Source organism: Dermacentor variabilis, unplaced genomic scaffold, assembly GCF_050947875.1.
Source record: "Dermacentor variabilis isolate Ectoservices unplaced genomic scaffold, ASM5094787v1 scaffold_19, whole genome shotgun sequence".
Lineage (NCBI taxonomy): Eukaryota > Metazoa > Arthropoda > Arachnida > Ixodida > Ixodidae > Dermacentor > Dermacentor variabilis.
Window position 1 is genome coordinate 1563892 of NW_027460357.1, and position 25257 is coordinate 1589148.

At 44.6% G+C, this 25257-nt stretch overlaps 1 protein-coding gene across 4 annotated transcripts in view; it reads left to right on the forward strand.

The window, feature by feature from the left end:
- LOC142568471 (solute carrier family 53 member 1) overlaps positions 1 to 25257 on the forward strand; it is a 345150-nt gene that overhangs the window by 245141 nt on the left and 74752 nt on the right. For 3 of the 4 annotated variants that reach the window (XM_075678395.1, XM_075678398.1, XM_075678396.1), the window contains exon 10: positions 3783 to 3983. The exons of the other annotated variant lie outside the window; for it this stretch is intronic. In XM_075678395.1, the coding sequence (XP_075534510.1) occupies positions 3783 to 3983 (201 nt within the window). The remainder of the gene's footprint in view (positions 1 to 3782; positions 3984 to 25257) is intronic. 4 annotated transcript variants of the gene reach the window in all.

The following is a 25257-nucleotide window of genomic DNA, read 5'->3' on the forward strand; positions in this document are numbered from 1 at the left end:
CGTCATGCTCATCCCAAATCCTGGCAAGGCGCCCAACATCAATAACCTCAGACCTATCTCGCTGACGTCTTGCGTCGGCAAGGTAGCCGAGTACGCGGTCCTAAACAGGCTTTCGAAACATCTCGATGATAAAGATATCTACCCCACAGCAATGATCGGCTTTAGGCCCAGGCTATCCACCCAAGATGCCATGAAGCTCCTCAAGCATGAGATTATTGACGCAGACATGAGAGACGCGAGAGTAATCCTAGGGCTAGACCTCGAAAAGGCATTCGATAATTTATCACATGACTACATACTCGACGCTATCTCCAACTTCGACCTCTGCACGAGACTGTACGCTTATATAAAATCGTTCCTGAGTGACAGAACGGCCACCCTCCGTCTAGGGGAAATCAAGTCCCAGAAATATAAACTCGAAGGCAGGGGCACCCCGCAGGTTCTGTCATCTCTCCGACGCTTTTTAACCTTGCGCTAGCCGGCCTAGCCAAGAAACTGGATCAAATCGAGAACGTCAAATACACGATATACGCAGATGACGTAATGTTCTGGGTCCCCAGAGGTAGCCTGGGATCAATTGAAAGCACTCTGCACCAAGCGATCGACGCGATCGAGGAATACCTCGTTCCCACCGGCCTGCGATGTTCGCCTGCAATGTTCGCCTGCGAAGTCGGAGCTCCTCGTCTACAAACCATCGAGGAGCGGTCGCAAACCAAAGAATGAAATCGGAGACAAACACTCCATTACTCTCAGAACAAAAGACGACGGAACCATTCCACACGTCAGCAAAATCAGAGTACTTGGGATATTCATTGAGAGCAACGGCTCTAACGCCATGACAGTGGAGAAGGTCGTGACAAAGTCGAATAATGCCTTGAATCTCGTACGACGCATAGCAAACAGACAACACGGCCTTAAGGAAGAAAATCTCCTGAAGCTAACACACACCTTTGCGCTATGCCACTTCACGTACGTGGCGGCCATGCACAGATGGAAGGTAGCGGACAAGGACAAACTCAATGTACAACTGGGGAAGCTAGTCAAACTAGCGCTGGGAAACCCCAAGAACACCGAGACAAAGTTCCTGCTGCAACTGGATGTACACAACACACTTGAAGAAATCGCCGAAGCTCAAGAACGGGCTCAATGGACAAGACTCTGGAACCAAACTGGGTAGAGAAATCCTAGCCAAACTAGGTCATGACACCACAGTAATCGAGAATCTATATCAAAGCATTCCGACGGACACACGCAACTCCTACACGGTTCGCCCACTCCCGCGGAACATGAACCCCGCGCACCATCAACCCACAAGGCTTGCACACGGATCGTTCATCCTGCGCGAAATACGTGATAAGAAGATCCTAGCCTGTTTCGTTGACGCGGCACAGTATCCGACCAGGAAGGCCTTCGTTGCCACCATGATCAATAAGCAAGGTCAAGTCAGAAACGCTCTCACAGTCAAGACCCACAAGTCCGAGATAGCAGAACAGGTCGCCATCGCACTCGCGCTCACAGACCCGACCACCACCCACGTCTACAGTGATTCACGCTTGGCCGTCAAAGCCTTTCAGAAAGGAGCAGTTGCAAGCCACGCACTACAAATAATCAATAGGTCCGCACCGCTGCAGCATCACACCATCTGCTGGTTCCCGGCACACCTCGGAGAGATTGAGGACGCCCCTCGCAATCTTAATCAGATGGCTCACAGGAGCGCGCGAGACCTAACCTTCCGCGACACCACCTATTCTGGTCGTGACCATCCCAGCGAGAATCGGGACCCTCCCTCCACATATAACGAGATCATAAAGCACTTTTATCTAGACCGCAGAATATACAGCACACCTCATAATAAGCTCACCAGGCCTCAAGCCCTCACGTTCAGAATGCTTCAAACACGTACCCCACGCAGAACAGACTACATCACTACATGCCTGACCTAGACAAAACATCATATTGCGAAAATTGCCATAGCACATTAGACGTACATCACTTGCTCTGGCCATGTGGTCGGACCCATGCAAACAAGGATCAAGACTGCGCCAGGCTACAAGAAGCATTACGCAGCACGGACCTGGCGGAGCAGCTCTTAGCCGTCCAGCGAGCCCACGATGCGGCCAGGGAGTTACAACTCCCGGTCCCAACGTGGGAGTAGCCCGCTCTATGGGACCTTGCGCCCCGTAGCTCGCAGGACCTTTCATTAAGGTTATTCCATCCATCCATAAGACATATGCCATTACTTTTTGTCTTGTGCCTGACAGCACAAATTGTTCTAACTCATTTGTAATTTTATGTCTGTCTTGTGCCCAGGCATACGTCATTGTTCTTGTTAGCCTAAAAAATTTTATTTGTTTACAAAATTAAGTTCTTTGTCTGCCCAAATGAAAATGTTTGCAACATACCGTGCATGGTGTACCGTACGTCGGAAGGCATGTTTAATTGGTCGCTGTTGGCTTTGTGTCTAGCTTCACTGTTGAGCAGCACTTACTTATTGCACAGTAATAACAAGTTCTGCCAAATGGCTACACATTACTGCTGTACTACTCCAAGTATTCCAAAAAGACCAAGTTTTCTGCTCTGAAACTGCTCCAAAATGCTAGTGTGGCTGCTCCTAAACTGCTTCAGAACGACATTTTTCCTGCTCCAAAAATTGCTCCAAATCCTAAACTGGCTGGACCACCACTGAATTTTGTTCAACCTTAATTAGCCCAAGGCAATAAAACTTGTTGCTGGGCTAGTTAGTTCATAATGCTTAGGAAAAAATACTGCACAGAACAGGCAAATTCGAGAAGGGAGAGACACACCAGTCCGTGTGTGTGTCCCTTCTCGAATTTGCCTGTGGTGCTGCATATGCTGCATAGTGGTGAGGTCAGGGCTGTTCTTCACGAGCCCAACCTTGGAGGAAAAACCAGCCAATGTGTGTGTTTCATCCACTGTGTGTTTTGGCTTGGTCACATTTTTTGTCACTGCATCTATTTGTTGTGTAACCTGAAAAAAAAAAAATCTGTTTAGTCACTGAAAAGTGGTTGATTACTTTAACGTAAATGAAGGTACAGATTGATACAAGCCTGGTTTATTGCAGTTGTTAATTAGGCTTTTTCCATCAGATCAAGTTTGCAGGAATTCAAAAACTGATTTTCTGATCTCACTTTCTCAAGCTTTACATGAATTTCAGCTATTGCGTACATTTCATCACACATTTTCTTTATAGTTTGCTAAAGGGGCACTAAAGAGAAAAATAATTTCAGCTACATTAGTAAACTACTCTTCTACAATGCCTCAAAAAGGCCACTCTTACCATGAGAAGAGATTGAGAAGCCAGAAAAAATGCAAGAACAAAAGATCTGTGAAGTTCCCACATCAGCTTGCTGTTATTTCGACCACATTTGCTCAGGCCTGTTGAATTTTTTATCAGTAAAGATGGACTACATTGTATTTTAAGAGAGTCGAGCAGGTTTCAGCAACTTGGTGAAAAGCATAACAGCCCAAATACGAAAATACACTTGGTTCATGATGTCTCATTAACATACCTTTGTTTGACCTTTGTTTTCTCTTTTATTATTCAGCACATTACTGAGAAATTAACAAAAATGGTTTTGAAAGAGTGCCGCTTCAGTCTGAATTGGTTTAGAGTTTCTCTTTGGTGTCCCTTTAATGTTGCCACTACTCATTGTCGCTTTGTACACACCTCGTGTAACTTCACACACCCCTGCCATAGAATCTAAACAAGCAGTCTAATAAGTCGGCAAACTTGTATTGAGTGCTGGGTTTGTTTGTTTCAGACGCCACCCGCTGCATGAACCAGCCTGTGAACCTCGCATTGCGGCCCGTGTTGGCATGCCTGCCAGCCTGGTTCCGGTTTGCTCAGTGCCTGCGTCGGTACCGGGACACGCGGGAAGCCTTCCCACATTTGGCCAATGCCACCAAGTACGCCACTACATTCTTCGTCGTGCTCTTCTCGACCCTCTTCAATGTCTACAGGGGTCAGTTTCAGCATAAACACTGTTGCCCAGTTTCCTTCATCTTAATTTCTCCAGATTGTGCATCTTTGGTTTGCCTATGTTTGTAGTAGAACTGCACTGAGCTCTTGCAGCAATAAAAGAAAACCCAGTTCCAACGCGGTGTTGGAATTCCAATAACACAAAGCTCGTTTGAGCTAGCGAGGTAGCAGCAGTAGCAGATGACACAAGCACAGCCTCATCACCTGTAGCTGTTGGCTGGCTGCGTCACAAGGGCAAATGCAATGCTTGTCAAAGGAAGAATGTTGATGAGAGGTGTAGGCTTAGTGAAGTACAACAAATGTCTAATACAATTAATGCATCGTACTACTTTCGTCACTGTGGCTTATCCGTTCTAGAGGATTTGCCAAGAATTGACACATACCCAGTTTGGACATACCCAGTGACCGAAGTTGTGTGGGTGATGATGGTAAAAAAAACTTAAAGTTTTTCCTATGCATGGGGATGACCTCCCCCCTTGGTAGTTACCATCTGGGGAGGGAGGGAAAGAGGACGGGTTACTATGGAGGGAGTGTAGTTAAGGCTACATGAATAGCTGTGTTTCTTGGAGCTAGCCCATGTGGTAGTCCAACATGCCTTTTCTGTGTTCTGATGCCTCGTTCGGCCTTATATTGCCAGACAACAGCCAGCAGCAAGTTTTCTGTTCAGGCACATTCCCTGTGGTGCAAGTTCTCAGCAAGACAGCAGCTAGCACGTACCCATTGGCCCAAGTTGTCTATTGTATATATCTACGAATATATCCTGGGAAGAAATGTCAACATGCAACAAACCTTGGTAAGAGGCAAAGAGAGCTTTGCTTTAAAATTTTGAGGAGCAACTTCTCTGCCCAGAATATTGCTTGGGTAGCATCACAGATGCAAACAGTTTTCCTGAGTCCATAAGATGGTGGTGTCATCTGGTGGCTGAAATGATGGCTGCCTTGTCACCATCCTGTCATCGTGGTTTTCATTAAGACTGAGCACACTTTTACATCCAGTTCCTACATGATTGTCTTTGTACAACATTACCTTATTGAGAAGTTAAGGTCTGTGCTAGGTGTGATGGAAAATGATTGTTGCAACATTAAGATACAAGAAGCAACAGTATGGATCATTTGGGAGTAAACGTCAACTGATATTGTTCTAGCTGAAATTGAGAGGAAGTAGCCGTGTTGGGAAAATCATGTGGTGCACAGAAAAAATAACCAGTGGTCAATTGGAGTAACACAGTGGGTGCCAAGGGAAGAAAAGCGCACTTGAAGGCAACAGAGAAGACCAGATGAAGCAATTAGGCTAGGGTAATTTATAAAGCATGCAATAATTGGAGATTTGCAGAGAGAGGCAGCCCCATCACCATTATGTTGAGCACACGTAAGACCTTCACAATGAACCAGGCTGGCTCTTGAATGGTGCAGCTGCAACCTCTGGCATGGTCTGTTGTCTTCATTGCGTGCAATAAATGGAGGTGGTTCAGCAAACATTGCCATCTCCGCAGGTCTTTTTCCTGCGATGTTCTCAAATATAGCCTGATGATGATGATCTTGTTGCTTGCACATTGGCATTGGGAAGTGTTCGTGTTCCTGAGTATTTCTTTCTGCGTAAACAAGACGTAGCTCAGCCAGTACAAACATTTGTTGTAGCAGCAGGAAGCTGGAAGTACCACTCTTACTGGAAGCACCACTCTGCCACCCTACAAAATTAAGCAATATTTCAGACACCTTTTTCTTATGAGAATTTATTTAGAACATTTAAATTATGTTTATTGTAGCAGGCTGACAATCTGCCCTGAAATTGCTCATTTGTGGAAAAAATATAAAGCAGGACTTTCATTCCTTCTTCGTGTTTTGAATTTGTCTTAGTTTGCCTAGTAATCAGTCTTCGCTCTCATGTCACTAACGTCTATTGGGCGTGGTGCAGCATGTGTCAATCTATAAAAATACTGTATGTCCGCAGCATTTGCCATTACTGCCACTACTGAATATTGTATTTTCAGTGCGTGAACAGGATTATTTTGACCTTGAAACAACTTAAAATACTGAATTCTATAAGAATTGGCCATGAGGCAATTCATGTAGATGTGCCCCTGCCATTCAAGATTTTAAATGTACTTGTTGAACGAGCAGAGTTACTTGGTGATCATGTTCGATGACAGTTGAAGAAAAATCTCCCTTTAATGCAGTCTTGTAAAATGACACTGAGGCTTTTCAGCAGCATGAAAAGCTTCCTTCACCACTTTTAATTTAGTGAACAACCAAGTATGAAACAAGAAAAGATAAAACAACAGAATTGCAATTGTGATAGCAATTATGGGGACGCTCCAGGCGAATTTATGCCATCGTCGTTCCATCTCCACGATATTCTGTATTAAGTCCAAGTTCAATAAGGCCCTATTGTATTCCGCAGCGCCGTATACTGTAGGTGCGAGGGAAAGCATGAGAGAGTTAGCCGAGAAGGGAGGATGGTGGCTTCATGTGCGCCGTCTCCCCTTTCGCTCTGTGTTGTGCACGAAAGGGGGAGGGACGGGGAGAGGTGAGCGCGCATGTTAAGGGGGAGGAAGGGAGGCAGGTGAGCACGCTAGTCGAGCTGTAGCTGCGCGTGGCGAAACTGAGTGCGGCGGTGCACACTCTATCTTGGAGGTAATCTGCAGCAGGCACAGAAGCTACAAGCGCCGATATGGCTTATGACTTTGTGTGCACTGTGTTTTCCTGTGCTACGTTGGAGATTCCATAGTCTCAAGCTTCGAAGACTCGTTGAAGCTACAGGCAGCACGACGCATTCGCTCGTCGCTGCTGTCGCTTTTCATCACACCAGCGTTCCAACAGCTAATGTTCACAGTCATTAAGTGAGATCTGTTCGTGTTTGCCTGTGCATGCACACCATGCTTGTTAATTTTGTTAGTAAGCGAATGTTTACTGCAATATATACAGCAAGTAAAACTACCAACCTTACTTCGTATAGCTGTGTAAATGATTTGCTACTGCAATTGTCACTTTTTTGGCATAACTGTGACTTTTTATTAATATATACAGTCAATTTCGTTAATTCGACCCTGATGGGGCCAACACAACGGATTGAATTATCTGGCGGGTCAAATTAAACAAAATGCAAAAAAAGACTTAAAACACGCGACTGATTCATTTGGCAGTATTTGCACAACTCTAACGCACCCCCTGGTCACGTGTGCCCCGCTTTCTATCTGTCCAATGTAAACAACTAACATAAAAACTAGTTAAATCTCCTAAACTACGTAGAAATCTAACACACACCCGATTCTTTAGCAAGAAAAATGGGCAGCAGTCTATGTGTTCCTCAATGGCAGCCAGTGTCCTAAAGTCACCATCGCCGCAATACATCTCTGTTATGCGGTAAAACATACGAAAGCTGCGAATGCTGTTTTGGTTTTCTATCTGAATAAACTGCGCAGGCATCTACAGCCCAATTTTCTTTGAAAAAAAAAATTGTCCATTGCGATTGAGCAAATACCATAATCAGACATTGTGAGCTGCAGTTATTGCTTGGAAATATTCCTAGGGCAAGTTGAAATTAGGCATTCTTAGTGGAAATATGTGTGTTCAACATATTCAGTGACCCCCAAGTTCTGCTGAGACATGCTTCCACTAAAGAGGTTGCTGTTTGGTCACCATAGGGATGAGGCACGTGAATGACGACAGGTCAAGTTCAAATTGTCTGGCAAAGGCCAATTTTAATATCAAAATAATGAAAGTTTGGGCTTATAGAAATGCATATGTGCCAGCCGGGACCTTCAGTTGAGATCGATTTAACCAAACTAATTAACTGGAGTCGGCATTAATAGAAATCTGCTGCATATCTTTGTAAAAGGTCTTATGAATTCATCTGGTGGTACCGTAAAGGAACGTTCTTAGTACACCAACCCAACACTGACGCCTACAAGAGAACGACAAAACGCTGCCATCGATGATCGGCTAACTAGTCAGCAGACTGTGTCACTGAGAAGCATTTTGCCACATTAGACCGATAGCACCGCCAACGCAACCGACAACAGCGGGTTGTCGCCGTGTGACAGTATTTTGTGACACCAACACTGACAAAGCCAGTTTGTAGACTATTTGACCAGTCTTCGTAAAATCGGCTGCAGAGTGAGAATATTGCACCAGCAAAGCGATTTCCGCAGCAGCTGCACATGATATATACTTAATCGTCCTCCACATAAATGGAAACATACTTCATAAGTTGAAATGCATGATTGTTTGCCTTTGCCAGCAGTCTGTGTCGAGCTAGAGCAGGTGCTGATTTTGTTCAATGGAGAAGCTACCAGGAACTGAGGGGTTCATGTGGGTATACTCACTACCTGTATGCCTGAAATAATGTCTGGTCGAACTAGGCCCATATGACGCTGATTTTGGTCTCCCAAGTTCAGTGTAGTTCACTTCTGCCCATAGTGGCATTGAATCAATTGCTCTTGACTTCGTACAGTCTGCACACAAAAAGCGGCCACGCAGCATGGAAAATCAGAACCTGCTATCAAAATCGGCAGTGAGAGCCGTTTACGAAGCCTGGCCGCTCATATATCAGCGCGTCTGAGTGATGTATGCGCCAATTGTATGCATAAATCTCTGTGTTGTAGGATTTCATCAGTATTTCAAGTCAGCGCTGCATGGTTTCCACTGTATTTGAAGCAAACAACGTGCAGCAGCAAACGTAAATGGGTCACGAGAAAAAGCTGTGGCGCCACCTATCGAGCAAAGAAACAAACATTCATAATGTATGACCTCTGAGATCTGACAGCGCATACAGTCTCGGAGGCCATGTCCAGTTTATATAGCCGCCTTTGTTAGGTTTAATGGGTCAAGAAACCGAGAACGGATCTTGGTAACAACACCTAGTTGTTGCTAATAGTTGTTTAAGCATCGTTACTCACATTGAAAGCAAATACATGTACCTGTTATGAGTGAAAGGCTGAAAAAGGGCAGGACGACAACTTGATAGATCCGCAGCAGTTAGCTGTCGCTTTGAAGGCGTCGCCATGTTTCCATTGTGTATGGTCGTGTTGTTGCGGTGTGACACGAAAATTGCCCGACTCTGCTAATGAGTCCTTTCCCGCCAGTGCTCCGCTGACATGGCCGTCAGTGACCCATCTGCAGACTGTTGGCGTCGGTGCAGTGTGACAGAGGCACCAACAGGATGGAAAGTGCTGGCACCGACAGTCGGCCGACCAAAATCTGTGTCGTGTCAGCGTGGTGTGAATGGGCCTTAAGGATTCTGAAATCTAAAGCTGTATTTTGATCTCTTCCATCTAAAACAGTGAGCACTTCTTTTTTTCAGGCATAATGGGCTACTCATACTTTTTAAGAAAGAACTGATTTATTATTTATTTATTTATTTTATTTATTTGTACATACTGCAGTCTATACAGACCAAGCAGGTGGGCGTATTTCTGCAAACACTCATGTAGGACAAGAATAATATGTGCTCTTGTGCTAGACATATAAAACAGAAAAAGGAAGAGAGCAAAAAGAAAAAGAAAGGAACAAGTTGGCCTTTTTGTATTGCAAAGGGCGATATTCATTCCATCAGAAAAATGCACTGGGATAGTCAATATCATATAAAAATAACCAAGTTCACATCAGAACAAAATGCACTTGCATAGGCGATAGTAAAAATAACATGAATAAAAGAGGGAAAAAAATAATATTCCATATTATTGTGCAAAATACATGAGTAGTGCCTGCTCAAAATTATCAGCAGAGAAAATTTCTGAGGATAGACCATTCCACTGAACAACAGTACGAGGAAAGAATGAATTTTTAAACATTAGTGCGTGCATGGAAAGGGAGCAAGTTGCGAGCGTGACGATGTCGAGACGCGCGTGACAGGTAAGATTGAATGTATGCTCGTCCATTAAATTCAAGCGATTTGTCGTACATTGTGAAAAAAAATTTTAGTCGTGCCACAGTTCTTCGTGCTTCTAAGGTAGGGATATGGTTTTCGGTCATTAGTTGTGACGGTGAATCAGTGGACCTAAGCTTGTTGAAAATGAACCCTACTGCTCGCCTCTGAACCATTTCAAGCTTATGCTTATCCTTTATCATAGTACCTTGCTGGTGAAGCAGCGCACAAACACGGACACAGTGGAGACAAGCAGGAATAGACGACACTCGCTGCACTCGCAACTATTTTATTTCAGAACACATACTTCAAGTTTATATACCTGCGCACCCTCAGGCGTCAACGCAAATCATGGCAAGATTAGAAGGCTTTTTTATATATATATATATATCGTCTGCCCGCTCATACTCGGGAAACCGCACATGGTTTCGAGTTCCTGGGCGCTGCTTCACCAGCAAGGTACTATGATCACTCACCAACTAGCCCAACTTTCCACGTTACTGAACTTCATTTCCATTACAACGGGCCCTTTTATATGTTCGAACAACTTCAAGCAATATGACCCTAGCACCCTGGCTACAGTTATGGCGATATGCGTTTGCAAGGCAAGAGTGGCATCTTGGCATGTAAGGTACAACGTATGCCCCCAGGAACTCGAAACCATGTGTGGTTTCCCGAGTATGAGCGGGCAGACGATATATATATATATATATAAACAAGCCTTCTAATCTTGCCATGATTTGCGTTGACGCCTGAGGGTGCGCAGGTATATAAACTTGAAGTATGTGTTCTGAAATAAAATAGTTGCGAGTGCAGTGAGTGTCGTCTATTCCTGCTTGTCTCCACTGTGTCCGTGTTTGTGCGCTGCTTCACCAGCAAGGTACTATGATCACTCACCAACTAGCCCAACTTTCCACGTTACTTATCCTTTATGTAGTAGGGGTCCCATACTATTGAGGTGTATTCTAGTTTTGGCAATATATAAGTTCTGTATGCTAGAAGTTTTAAATTTGAAGGTGCTGTTTTCAGTTTATGACGCAGAAAGCCAAGCTTTCAAGAGGCGGATGCACAAACGGTTGCAATGTGTTTCGGCCACGATAGAGTGTTGGTAATCGTTATGCCTAGGTATGTATATTTGGAGACTTTGTTTATTTGTGTACTATTGATGCAATATGTAAATGCCATAGGTTGGTTTTTGTTCGGGACACGAAGTAAGACAGTTTTGTCAGCATTTAGGGTCATAGACCAGGTGGTGCACCATTCATGGCTAAGCTAGTGCTTAACTGAGTAAGTAAAACTCTTGCTTGGGCTAGTTGGTTCATGCTTGAATTAGTAAAGGCAAGGCACAATATGAGTCCTGGCCTTCTGCGCCTTGCCTTTACTAATTCATGCTTAACTGAACTTGATCATCACGGCAAGTAATCTCTTTAAAGACAAGACAATCATCTGCGAACAATCTGGTGTTAACTTGTGGATGAATGGTGCTAGTTATATCATTAACATAGATTAGGAAAAGAATCGGGCCGAGTACGCTTCCTTGAGGTACTCTGAACGGAACTGGTACAGTCGAACCCGACTATATCGAACCCATTTACAATGAATTATTCTATATATCGAACAATTTCTGGGCACGGTATAGTTACAGTGAGTATATATAGCAAAAATTACGTTTACATCGAACAAAAATAGCAGCGACTCCCGATACATCGAACGTCGAGCGGCGGAAAAGTGCCCCAGAAGTTGGCTTTCCCTCGCGGTTGCGGGAAAACCTGACGGCGCGGCTCAATCCAACCACTCTTCCTACCGTGACCGCGCTGCTTCGGACGAGCCGTCAACACCTGCCTGCAAAAAAATGATCCTGGCCCACCCGCAGCGCTTGCTCAGACAGCCAATCAGGGGCTCTTGTGTCCTCGTCTTGCAAAATGGCGAAAGTGCGAGTTGTCTCGGTGCTTTTCTGGTCCATTGTGTGTGTGCCTTGTGGGCCTTCTCCCGCAGTGTTGCCGTGATGAAGCGGCAGAATTTGCCTTTTGTTGTGATGCTCAAAATCATTAATCGGGTCGAACGCGGTGAGAAGTCGGATGTGTCCCCGCAGGGTGAATGATTCCGAGGAACACTCTCAGGACGATCTTGGAAGAATCAGGAGGAAATTAGGGCTAAAGCGGCCACTCTCTCGCCTTGGTACCCGTGGCGCTCGACGTGTACGCACGGCTGTGTACGAGTGGTTCATCCGAAATTGCTTCATCCGTGTCGGCTTCCGCGTGCTCGGTGATGACTGTAAATTCTGATCAATGTGACGATGAATGTGTTGCCGGTGTTGCCGAAACTTGGAGCGAGGTGTCAGAATTTCTGGAAGCTATTGACGAATCAACAGTGGACGAGTTTGTGAGTGCAAATGATGGTGTCGCGACCACGGGAGAGCCTGAAAACGAAGACTCCATTGCCGACGTCGTACCGAGCACAAGTGAAAGTGGCCACAACGAGGAAAGCAACGACGGTCCTTTGCCTACATCCTCCGAAGTGACTGGTGCGCTTGCACTGGTCCGGTGCTTCTGCGCGAATGTGGAAGGTTGCGGCCTCAGCTGCTCCCGACTCCTTAGACAACGTGGAGAAATGCGTGCATCGCAGGCAGCGAAATTGCCCTAGCAGAAAGAAATGCAGGACTATTTCATGCGAAACTAAGCTAGTTTCATAAATAAAGTGATTTTGTAAATGGTATGTGCTTTTATGACATCCAATTATTCAGCAGGCTTATATCGAATTATGCTCTATATCGAACTGATAGGCGTTTTTTTGTGAGTTCTATATAGCCGAGTTCGACTGTATGCAGTAGAAGCATGGCCGTTAACGTCTACAAACTGATGACTGTTTTAAAGGTAGGCTCTTATCCAATTTATGATAAATGTAGGAAGGCCGAGCTTAGTAAGTTTTCCAAGAAGTTTACCATGAGGGACGCGCTCAAACGCTTTACTGAAATCAAGGAAGATAAGATGAACTTGTCCGGAAGAATCCAGCGTTAGAGCGATTTCGTGAACAGTTGGTAAAAGTTGCACAGATGTCGACAGCTTCTTTCTAAAGCCATGCTGAAATGGAGAGAGCAAGTTGTCACTTTTAAGAGAACTAGTTATGTAATGAACGATGATGTGTTCTAGTGTTTTACAGCACGTGGATGTAAATAAATGGGACGATAGTTTTCAATGCTTAGGCAATCACCCTTGTTGACTGCAATGACACGAGCCACACGCCAGTCATCAGGTAATGTCGCTGTGCTCATAGAAAAAGAGAAGACAGCTTTTAAGATGTGTGCAACAGGCTTGGTGTAATGGCAAAGAAAAAAAATTTGGTATGCCATCTGGCCCCCCAGAAGATTTTTTTTAACATTAAGCAATAAGGAAAAACACCGTCAAAAGATATGACGTCTGACACTTGGCACGGAGAAGGAGCCTCCATGGCTCTATCAGCGCGAGTGAACACAGAATAGAAATATTCATTCATTATGTTAGATATTTCCTGAGGATCGGTGATCACAATGTTGCGTTGCCTTATTTCTTGCAAATGTGTGTTTCCACTGCCAAGATATCGCCAAAATTTGTTGGGACTGGTTTTTATGTAATTCGGCAAAGTATTGGAAAAACATTTTTGACGGGCCAAAGATAATGCATTTGAAAGCTGGACTCGCAGGTGGCTAATAACTTCAGGGTTTTTGTTCTGGCGTTTTTTGGCGCGTTTTAACCGGTGTTTTATACGTATAATTTTTCTGTCAATCTATGGGTTTCTTCGGTGTGGTTTAATACGTTTAGTCGGCACGAAAGCATCAATACAGTAGTTAACACAGGTCACAAACTCACGCCACAGTGAAGTAACGTCAGTTTATGGTAAGTTGTCAACCAGCATTCAAAATTCATCAAGGATAGATTGGTCATTGGCATTAATAAAGTCTGTAACAGTTTTGCAGGGCTTAACATGCTTCCTTTCACAACTATAATGCCTACTACTGACCAGCACAAGCTATATATGCCCTCCTCCACTCGGACATCGAGCTCTGTCATATTTTTGCTAAGAAATACAAGATCCAAAATTGAACCAGTATCAGCATTGTCACGTGTGTTTTCAAGCACAACTTGTTCCATGTCACATGCAAACATTATGTCAAGAAGAGGGCTATCGGCCAGCTGCATCTCGAACCTGTGCAGCCAATTAACTGCGGGTAGGTTGAGATCGCCCGCCATGATCATTTTCTGGGGATTCAGCACAGTCATGTAGTCATGCAGCTAGAACAAGAACTTGGGAGGGGACGATGGTGACCTATAAACCTCACATACCATAACTACATGTCCCCAACAATTAACTTTCAAAAACAAACACTCATGGTTTTCGATCTGAGGAAGTATTTCTGCAGAAAACATGCTTTTTAGAATAATCGCAATACCTCCTCCTCTTGATCCGCGGTCCCGACGAAAAATCTTATGTTATGGTGATACCAGTATTTCGTTGCTAACACCATCATGCAGCCAGGTTTCCGCGACAATTGCAATATGGGGGTCATATCTGTTCTACCGTATAAGTTGTGCACCGCATCCAATCCTAGTAATGCCATGCCTTGGGGGAACAACGTAAAAGCGAAGTTAAGCCGAGTTGTTCACGCGTGCAACTCTGGCTGTGAACCATCCCAAGACTGGAGTCTTCTTCTGTGAAAAATCCCGCAGCGTCGCTGTAGCCGCAGTCAAACGGAGCCTGTTGGCGAACTTGGCTCGATAAACGTGGTCTGGCAAAATAGACACCGATAATCCAGTATCCACCAGCAACTGAAGTGGCTCGTTCTCAATAAGGACGTCAACAACCAAAGTCCTTCGTTCCACTTGTCTGACTGCCAGCACAGTGAGGACATCCTCCTCGTTAGCGCCGTCGCTTCGGACCGTCCGCACATCCCGCTCCGCCGACCTGCCACAGACTGCTCGGAAATGTCCCATCCTGTGGCACTGGGAGCAACGTTTCCCCCGTGCTTTACATTCCTGTTAATTAGCTAGGTGCCTTGTAGAGCCGCACCGGTAACACCTGCGCACCGGCGTCATTGCCGAGTCACTGCCTGGGCCTCTGCCTTGAGATACGTGCTGCACTGTGTCTGTTTGTAGTGACCCTTGGTCATAGACCGCAGCGCCCTCCGCTGCCTGCTTGTACATCTGCAGCATTTCTACTGCCTCTTGCGATTGTAAGTTATGACCCCTTCACGAGCAATTTCTGTTGTAACTCAGTTCTCCGTACTCCGTCAACAACCCTGTCCTGTAGAGCCGCTTCCAAGAAATGCCCGAAGTCGCACGTCTTTGCTAACTATCGAAGGGCACTATCATGGCCACGCACGCTTATACCGCCTTCCGTTTGTCTACCCCGGGTGCGCTTTAAAACCACGGCGCTGCAATTTTGCTTCAGAGACTTTCCTTTCCTTCCTTCTTCTCCGCCCTTAAACTGGCTCTCTTAACTACTACACGCAGAGACAAAGCAACAGCGTGCGCATGCGATCCCATAGATGAGATGAATATATATATATATATATATATATATATATATATATATATATATATATATATATATATATATATATATATATAGAGAGAGAGAGAGAGAGAGAAAATTATCAGTCATAGCTCTCGTAGTATAGCCCTCTGGGCTGTTTCCTTTTTTTTCTTCGAAAATAGTCCTATTAGGGTTATTATAATTACACGAAGGTATTTCGCCCTCGTCAGCAGCAGTCCCTGAGATACTTATTCTGGTGGCTAGCTTCCCACGCTATGCGTGCCGCCCTCGCACCTGTTTAAGCTTTTCCTAGACGCTAGAGTTATACTAGGTCCGCGCAACCTTGAACGATCGGAAAGCGCGTTTTCCCCTCTTGGCCGGCGGAGGAGGGAGGCTTTGTTCCGGCCGCAGAGTCCTCCCCGTCTCAGTAAGGTGCCTGGTGGTGGTCTTGCGCGGACGATGCCCTCTCGGTGAGCGCTTATTCCCCCTCATCTTTTAAGAGGTTCAATACTTACAACGATTTGTCTCGCAAACCATATTTATTTCAAGGGAGTTTTCCACGTCTCAATAATTTCTCTCGTCGTATTCGAGTGCTGATTGCCGTGTTATAGTTTGTAAACGAAGCTTTCCCTCAAGTCTAAATATTTTAAGGCAGTTTTCCTAGTCTCTAAAGCCGCTCAAGTTCGCTCTTTTCCTCGGGCGGCCATTTTTCCAAGAAAGTATGCCTTCCAACCACTATCGCGGGCAACACTATCGCGGACAACATCCAACCACTATCGCGACTATCGCGGACAACATCAGTCCCTTTCCACGTAAGTATGAGGCTCGGAGCAGGAGCTATGGCGTTTGAAAGTAACCTGGGGCCTGACGAACCAACAGACTGAGCTATCTTTCCGGGCAACATCCAAGGGTCACGAGTTCAAATCACCTCTTATGTTCCTTTTTTCCCCCCAAATTTTTTTTCTTTTTAATGTCTTTTCCTTTATTTTATCACTGTACGGGAACCCTCCTTCAAAAAAAAAAAGATATATATGGTCAATTATATATGGCCACACATGTGCAGGTCATAAATACCAGGTTCCCTAGCTGAGTGCCATCCGTGCGGTATAACCGAGCTCAGATTGGTCCACCTTGACTGATCAAATAGGGCACCACTGTAGGTGAAATGAGGCGCACAACTCCTGCGGGACCCGCCGTGGTTGCTCAGTGGCTATGGTGTTAGACTACTGAGCACGAGGTCGCGGGATCGAATCCCGGCCACGGCGGCCGCATTTCGATGGGGGCGAAATGCGAAAACACCCATGTACTTAGAATTAGGTGCACGTTAAAGAACCCCAGGTGGTCGAAATTTCCGGAGTCCTCCACTACGGCATACCTCATAATCAGAAAGTGGTTTCGTCACGTAAAACCCCATAATTTAATTTTTAATTTAACTCCTGCGGGGACGGTAGAGTATCCGCCTCCCGTGCAAGAGGACCGTGGTTCAAATCCCGGTGCCACGCAATTCTCCACCGGAAAATAAAAAAAAAAAAACCGTGTGTTGAGAAAATTGCACAAACAGGCCTGGAGTGCGGCCTGATCCCGGTGACCAGAACTGGTAACGCACTCTCTCACCAGAGCAGGATTGGCCACCCTGGTGCGGTACTTGGCCACAACCTCCTATATGAATACAACAATCAAACCCCGGCCCTCAGTCCCCAGCAGCCGCGAAGCAACTGACCACGGCGGCGGTCAGATCTGTGACGCTGCAGAGGGTGCTAAGAATACCTGGCTCTGGACAGGCCGCCATTGGAATCTGAACCTGGCAACGTTTAACGTTAGAACGTTATCTAGTGAGGCGAGTCTAGCAGTGTTATTGGAGGAATTAGAGGGTAGTAAATGGGATATAATAGGGCTCAGTGAGGTTAGGAGGACGAAAGAAGCATATACAGTGCTAAAAAGTGGGCACGTCCTGTGCTACCGGGGCTTAGCGGAGAGACGAGAACTAGGAGTCTGATTCCTGATTAATAAGGAAATAGCTGGTAACATACAGGAATTCTATAGCATTAACGAGAGGGTGGCAGGTCTTGTTGTGAAACTTAATAAGAGGTACAAATTGAAGGTAGTACAAGTCTATGTCCCTACATGCAGTCATGATGACCAGGAAGTCGAAAGCTTTTACGAAGACGTGGAATCGGCGATGGGTAAAGTCAAAACAGAATACACTATACTGATGGGTGACTTCAATGCCAGGGTAGGCAAGAAGCAGGCTGGAGACAAGTCAGTGGGGAAATATGGCATAGGCTCTAGGAATAGCAGAGGAGAGTTATTAGTAGAGTTTGCAGAACAGAATAATATGCGGATAATGAATACCTTTTTCCGCAAGCGGGTTAGCCGAAAGTGGACGTGGAGGAGCCCGAATGGTGAGACTAGAAATGAAATCGACTTCATGCTCTAAGATGTAGGCATGCTCTCCAAGGTACGCTGCAGTGACCATAGGATGGTAAGAACTCGAATTAGCCTAGACTTGAGGAGGCAACGGAAGAAACTGGTACACAAGAAACCAATCAATGATTTAGCGGTAAGAGGGAAACTAGAGGAATTCCAGATCAAGCTACAGAACAGATATTCGGCTTTAACTCAGGAAGAGGACCTTAGTGTTGAAGCAATGAACGACAATCTCATGGGCATCATTAAAGGGACACTAAAGGTTACTATTAAGTCAACGTGGACTGTTGAAATACCATCACAGAAACCTCGAAACGCTTGTTTCGTGCCAAGGAGAGACTTATTTTAAGAGAAAATGCGTTCTGAAGCGTCCGCATACCTCTAGCGCAGTTCAAATCTCCCGCCCTCCGATCGAGGAGTACTGACATCATGGTCTCATAGTGACGTTGCGCCATCGGTGAGTAGAACGGCGTCCGCAGACGGCGCTACGGCTTTACTGCGCAAAACGCGAACGCGCGGCCCGAAACAGAGCCAAGACAGAGCCGACAGCAGAGCGAAAGCGGGAGTATGGTGGCTAGCGGAAGGAGAAACGAATTACGTCCCACATTACGTCTCACGGCACACGGAGAGTCCGTTTTCGTTAAACTATAGGCTGCGGTGAGCTCGCAGCGTGGTCAGCGTGGTCTATGAGAAGCGACGAGCCTTTTCGCACTCGCAACAGGGCATAAAAATGTGTGAATCGACGCAAAACTCGGCCTAGAAACGTGCTTCGCCACAGCCAGGGCTCAATACGACCCAAGCTGGCACGACCCAGATGTCGTTTCCCGCACCGCCACCAGGCGCCGCTACTATACCTCAAACTCCAGCGCAAGACGCCCATAAGCTGGTACTTCATTCTATGACGCCAACTTCGACGCTCGTCGCAATGGACCCTGACACCGACAGATTGGCTCGCGATGGTGGGCTCAACTTCAGTGATTTGAGCACCGACGAGCGCGACCTGCTGCTGAGGGCTCGCACTGCCGGCGTCGTTGCGTACTACGATGGCGGCCTCGACACCGGCTCTCCGCAGCGGGAAAGCAACGAGGGCTTCCCACGACATCACATGGACGTGGCATTCTCGCTGCTTGTTCCAAATGAAAGTTTCGCGAGCCAGCAGAACCCTCACAGCACGACGCGATAACGAAACTACTGAAACTCCAAAGCGTGCGCGGCGCAGAGTCGAGCGAAAACGAAACCTTTCGAACACCCATATTACTGAAGGGTAACGTCAAAATGTTATTTTTTCTTAGAATCGAATAGACGTAGACGAGTAACATTTTTTTCCGTCTTATAATCGAATGAAATGATATTTTTAATACGAGTAGTTGAGTATTAGTAACACAAATTATGAGGAGTCCTTTCGTCATCGGGCTAGTACCGGAATGTCGCTGGGGGGTCTCAAATCGTGTCATGCATTTACCTCAATTTCTCGGTTACTAAAGCTATGTTCGCGATTATATTGATGCCTTAGACGTTCTAGAACATTGCTCTACCACTTTAACTTGAGTTTCTGGTAACCTTTAGTGTCCCTTTAAGGAGTGCGCAATAGAAGTTGGTGGTAACGCCGTTAGACAGGAAACCAGTAAGCTATCACAGGAGACGAAAGATCTGATCAAGAAACGCCAATGTATGAAAGCCTCTAACCCTACAGCTAGAATAGAACTGGCAGAACTTTCTAAGCTAATCAACAAGCGTAACACTGCGGACATCAGGAACTATAATATGGATAGAATTGAACAGGCTCTCAGGAACAGAGGAAGCCTAAAAACAGTGAAGAAGAAACTAGGAATAGGCAAGAATCAGATGTGTGCGTTAAGAGACAAAGCCGGCAATATCATTACTAATATGGATGAGATAGTTCAAGTGGCTGAGGAGTTCTATAGAGATTTATACAGTACCAGTGGCACCCACGACGATAGTGGAAGAGAGAATAGCCTAGAGGAATTCGAAATCCCACAGGTAACGCCAGAAGAAGTAAAGAAAGCCTTAGGAGCTATGCAAAGGGGGAAGGCAGCTGTGGAGGATCAGGTAACAGCAGATTTGCTGAAGGATGGTGGTCAGATTGTTCTAGAGAAACTGGCCACCCTGTATACGCAATGCCTCATAACCTCGAGCATACCGGAATCTTGGAAGAACGCTAACATAATCCTAATCCATAAGAAAGGGGACGCCAAAGACTTGAAAAATTATAGACCGATCAGCTTACTGTCCGTTGCCTACAAAGTATTTACTAAGGTAATCGCAAATAGAATCAGGAACACCTTAGACTTCTGTCAACCAAAGGACCAGGCAGGATTCCGTAAGGGCTACTCAACAATAGACCATATTCACACTATCAATCAAGTGATAGAGAAATGTGCAGAATATAACCAACCCTTATATATAGCTTTCATTGATTACGAGAAAGCGTCTGATTCAGTCGAAACCTCAGCAGTCATGGAGGCATTACGGAATCAGGGTGTAGATGAGCCATATGTAAAAATACTGGAAGATATCTATAGCGGCTCCACAGCCACCGTAGTCCTCCACAAAGAAAGCAACAAAATCCCAATAAAGAAAGGCGTCAGACAGGGAGATACCATCTCTCCAATGCTATTCACAGCATCTTTACAGGAGGTATTCAGAGACCTGGAGTGGGAAGAATTGGGGATAAAAGTTGATGGAGAATACCTTAGCAACTTGCGATTCGCTGATGATATTGCCTTGCTTAGTAACTCAGGAGACCAATTGCAATGCATGCTCACTGACCTGGAGAGGCAAAGCAGAAGGGTGGGTCTGAAAATTAATCTGCAGAAAACTAAAGTAATGTTTAACAGTCTTGGAAGAGAACAGCAGTTTACGATAGGTAGCGAGGCACTGGAAGTGGTAAGGGAATACATCTACTTAGGGCAGGTAGTGACCACGGATCCGGATCATGAGACTGAAATAACCAGAATAAGAATGGGCTGGGGTGCGTTTGGCAGGCATTCTCAAATCATGAACAGCAGGTTGCCACTATCCCTCAAAAGGAAAGTGTATAACAGCTGTGTGTTACCAGTACTCACATATGGGGCAGAAACCTGGAGGCTTACGAAAAGGGTTCTGCTGAAATTGAGGACGACGCAACAAGCTATGGAAAGAAGAATGATGGGTGTAACGTTAAGGGATAAGAAAAGAGCAGATTGGGTGAGGCAACAAACGCGGGTAAATGACATCTTAGTTGAAATCAAGAAAAAGAAATGGGCATGGGCCGGACATGTAATGAGGAGGGAAGATAACCGATGGTCATTAAGGGTTACGGACTGGATTCCAAGGGAAGGGAAGCGTAGCAGGGGGCGGCAGAAAGTTAGGTGGGCGGATGACATTAAGACGTTTGCAGGGACAACATGGCCACAATTACTACATGACCGGGGTAGTTGGAGAAGTATGGGAGAGGCCTTTGCCCTGCAGTGGGCGTAACTAGGCTGATGATAATGATGATGATGATGATGATGATGATGATGATGATGATGATGATGATGATGAAGGGCACTGACGTACTCTCGTATCGGCTCATTCGGCAGTTGCCGACGTAACGTGAATTGACGTCACTCGACAAGTACGTTGACGGTGCTTGAGAACTGATGCTCCAATAGACTCAATGCCTCCGTGTAACTATCCCCTTCACTTGCCTCCATTTTGTCTTTTCCTGCTGGTTTGCTTGCCTCTGGCCCAGCTTTTGTCGTATCTGACGTTCGTGCCGACTCGAGGCCCAATGTGTGAAAAACACGGTGTCCCTGGACCCCAAGACATTGCAGCAGAATGGCCTTTTTCCGTAGTGGCAGTTGTGTGTCCATCCCTGTCGCTTCAAGGAAATTTGTGAAATCATCGCGCCACTACTTCCATGGAATGGTCGCATCTCCAGGAGTCTCCAGGAAAGGCGGTAATGGCGGTAGTCCTTATGCTGCTATCTCCTAGGTGACACCCCTTGGAACAGCATGAAGCCAGGTAAAGGAATGCAGTTCGTCGCTAGCTCGCTAGCTTCGCTGACTGCGCCAGATTGTGGTGTCGCGAAGTGCCGAATGATTAGACAAGACTATACATTGACGGGGAACTACGGAACTGAACTTTATTCTGGTGGCAATCGCTTATATACAGCTGATGTAATTGACAGTGCCCCCTATACACAACAATAACATTAGCAATAGAGGGCCACCTTTCTTTGGGACTGGCACTACACACACAGTTCACCAGTCAGTAGTAAAGGTTGCTGTGGGTACATCATTTCTGGGTATCGACACAGAAAAACATTTGGCATGTTGTCGGGACCAGGAGCAGATTTTGTTTTCAAGTTAAGGGGGGGGGGGGGAGCATGGAAACTACACCTGGTACAGATACAAGCTCCGAGTTTGTTCCAGACAGTGGAGGAATAGGAAGTGAAAAGTCATTTGCATTGGTAAAGATACTGTAGAAGTATGCTTTGAAATGCTCTGCAATACTTTGCTTTTCGACAATGAGTATGCTACCATCCACTGTTTATTCCACTGGTTTGTTTTCTTTTTTACTCAAAAATGTCCAAAATTTTTGTGGCACAGTGCGAATAAAATTGGGCAAAATATGATTATTGCTGTTTAGCATGCCCAGTAGACGAGCTCAACGTAGCTTGCACATTTTGCATCTTTATTCTAGGGGAATTTCTTCGGCTCCAGCATTTTATTTTTATTTTTTAAGTGAATGACTTCTTGCGTCACCCAAGGATTAACTTTTGCTGTTTTCTTTGTTTTGCTTGGTGCAAATTTTTGAATATGGAATGTGCAAAGTCTTTTGAACCGGTCCCAAAGTTCTATAACATTGCTTCCTTGAATGCTGCTGGGGTGAAGATCCAGATAATCTCACATAGTTTCGTCCTTGGCATGCGAAGAGACCTTCACTAAAGCACTTTTCATTTTACTTGGATCACATTTTTCCAAACAGCAAGAAAGCACAGCATTTCATGATCGTATATGCCGTGTTTGACCGATACTGAAATCTTTTCGACTGTTCTACTCACAAACACAAGATCAAATACTGATAATGAAGAACCGTGCATGTGCATGGGTAAATTTGCAACTTGTTATAAATTGGGGCACAGGATTATATCATGCATATAGCTTGAATGGAAAGTGAGCTCAGCACAAGAACCAATATGCTCCCAGTTAACTTCTGGAAGATTAAAGTCTCCTATTAAACAATTTTTTTGTGCACGAATGGCGCGTTAGGTGCACGCAAATCACTCAAGAATTGGGATGGGGAGCGAGGTGCTCGATAAACAGCAAACAGCAGGAAAGATTGTCTCCAACAAGAAACTTTTAGGCTAATAGTTTCTATATCGTCAGCGTGACGCAAGAGTGACTGGCACATTTTTATTTACCAGCACAGCCACCAACCTGCCTCCTCTTGTTGATCTGTCACTATGAAAGGCACTCCTTTTATGTAGTTCTTAGTTATGTAGCCTAGTGTGTACTCGTAAATAAACAGATATTACACAGCGTGTATGGCAGTAGCATATCTGCTAACTCTCCCGAATTTCTCGTAAAATTTATGTATTTAGGCTTAATATAAAATGTTCTTAATATTTGATCAAGTGTTAGGAACAATAAGGTGTTGAAATTTGGGATGCACAATATGGGGAAAAAAAAGATACAAAATATTAATTATGATGATACATTCATTTCACAAAATTACAACTGGATCGAAAGTATAACGCAAATTAAAAATATTCTATCAATTCCTTCTTTGAACACTCGTCTGGATGTAGCATTTCTATTGCTGTTCCACAAGTATGTTCATGGACCGAGGTCATCACCAATAGCTCTGCAAAAAAACATCATTGCACGTTTCTGCTCTCGAACTAAAAAATCTTACTTCATCAGTAAAGCACGTAAGGCCAAGCTTTGTGTCAGTGATCTAGGCTTCTCTAGCATTTCTAACGTACCTATCTTCGTAAACGACCATCTGACCCCATGTAACAAGGCCCTGTTTTTCAAAGCCCTAACACTGAAGAAAGAAAAGAAGTGGATGTTTCTTTGGACTGACAACTGTCAAATCAAGGCTAGAAAGACTACTAACAGCAGAGTTCTGCGCATCTGTGATCATTCCAACTTGACTAGAATAGACTAATACCATCGCAACCAGTGTTCATTGTCTCACCGCTTATCATGGCCTCTTTCCTGGAACCTAATCAAGTTAACTCTTTTATAAGTGGATTTCATTCCGTCATTCATTTCAATGCTAGAAGTCTTCGCAAACACTTTGAGGAGATTAATCATTTCCTTTTTTCATCTTCTAGCTCATTCTCGTTAATTGCCTTCACTGAAACTTGGTTGTCAGACGATGACAAAAATCTTTATTGCTTCCTTAACTACAATGCAGAATATTGCAACAGATTAACTAGCAGTCATGGTGGTGCGGCAATATATATCTCTCCTGATCTTACTTATCGCAGACGACATGATCTACATTTACCCATCACTAATTGCGAATCTGTCTGGATTGAAATAGTTAATTGTTCTCCCTCTAATGATAACAGAGATTTCATATTTGGATGCATTTATTGTTCGCCTTCATCATCAGTCGACGACTTTTTTAATAATCTTGATCATACTTTACATACCCTCTCACTAGAAAATAAAAATGTCATTGTAATGGGTGATATCAACATTAATCTACTCAATGACACATCACCAACAGTTATTTCTTACACCAGTCTACTACAAAGCTACGGACATGAATGCTTAATTGATGTTCCTACACGACAGGTTCCCAGTGGCACAGGGACGCTAATTGATCATGTCCTATCTAACTTAATAACTTCACCAGAGGCAAAAGTTCTTGATATGGACATAACAGATCATTACCCATTGCTTCTACGTTTTAAACATAACTCGAGTCCTTGCCCTCTTCCACACTTCAAATACGTTCTGAACAAAGAGAGCTTCATAACTGCCATTGCTAATATAGACTGGTCTGAAATAAAAACTTTTAATGATTCTCAGAAAGCATTTTCTAAATTTCTTACTGTAATTATATCACTTATTCATAAATTCACTTGTAAAAGGAAATGTAAAAAAACCATTGCATTCTCTCACAATCCATGGATGTCTAAAAAGTTATTAGCAGCTTTGCGTTAACACGATAACCTGTACAAAAAAAACTAAAAACCAGCCTTTTAATACCAAATTAATTGCCCGATATAAAAGGTTACGTAACTCTATAAACAACCAGTTAAAAGTGGCAAAACGATTATATCTTGAACAAAAAATCTTACAAGCTGCCAATAACAGCAAATTGAAATGGAACATCGTCAACTCCTTTCTAAACAGGAATTCTAAACCAGAACAGCTATCAAAAATTATATACAATAACTCAGAGTATAACTCCCCTAACCAAATAGCCAACACCTTCAGCTCCTATTTTTT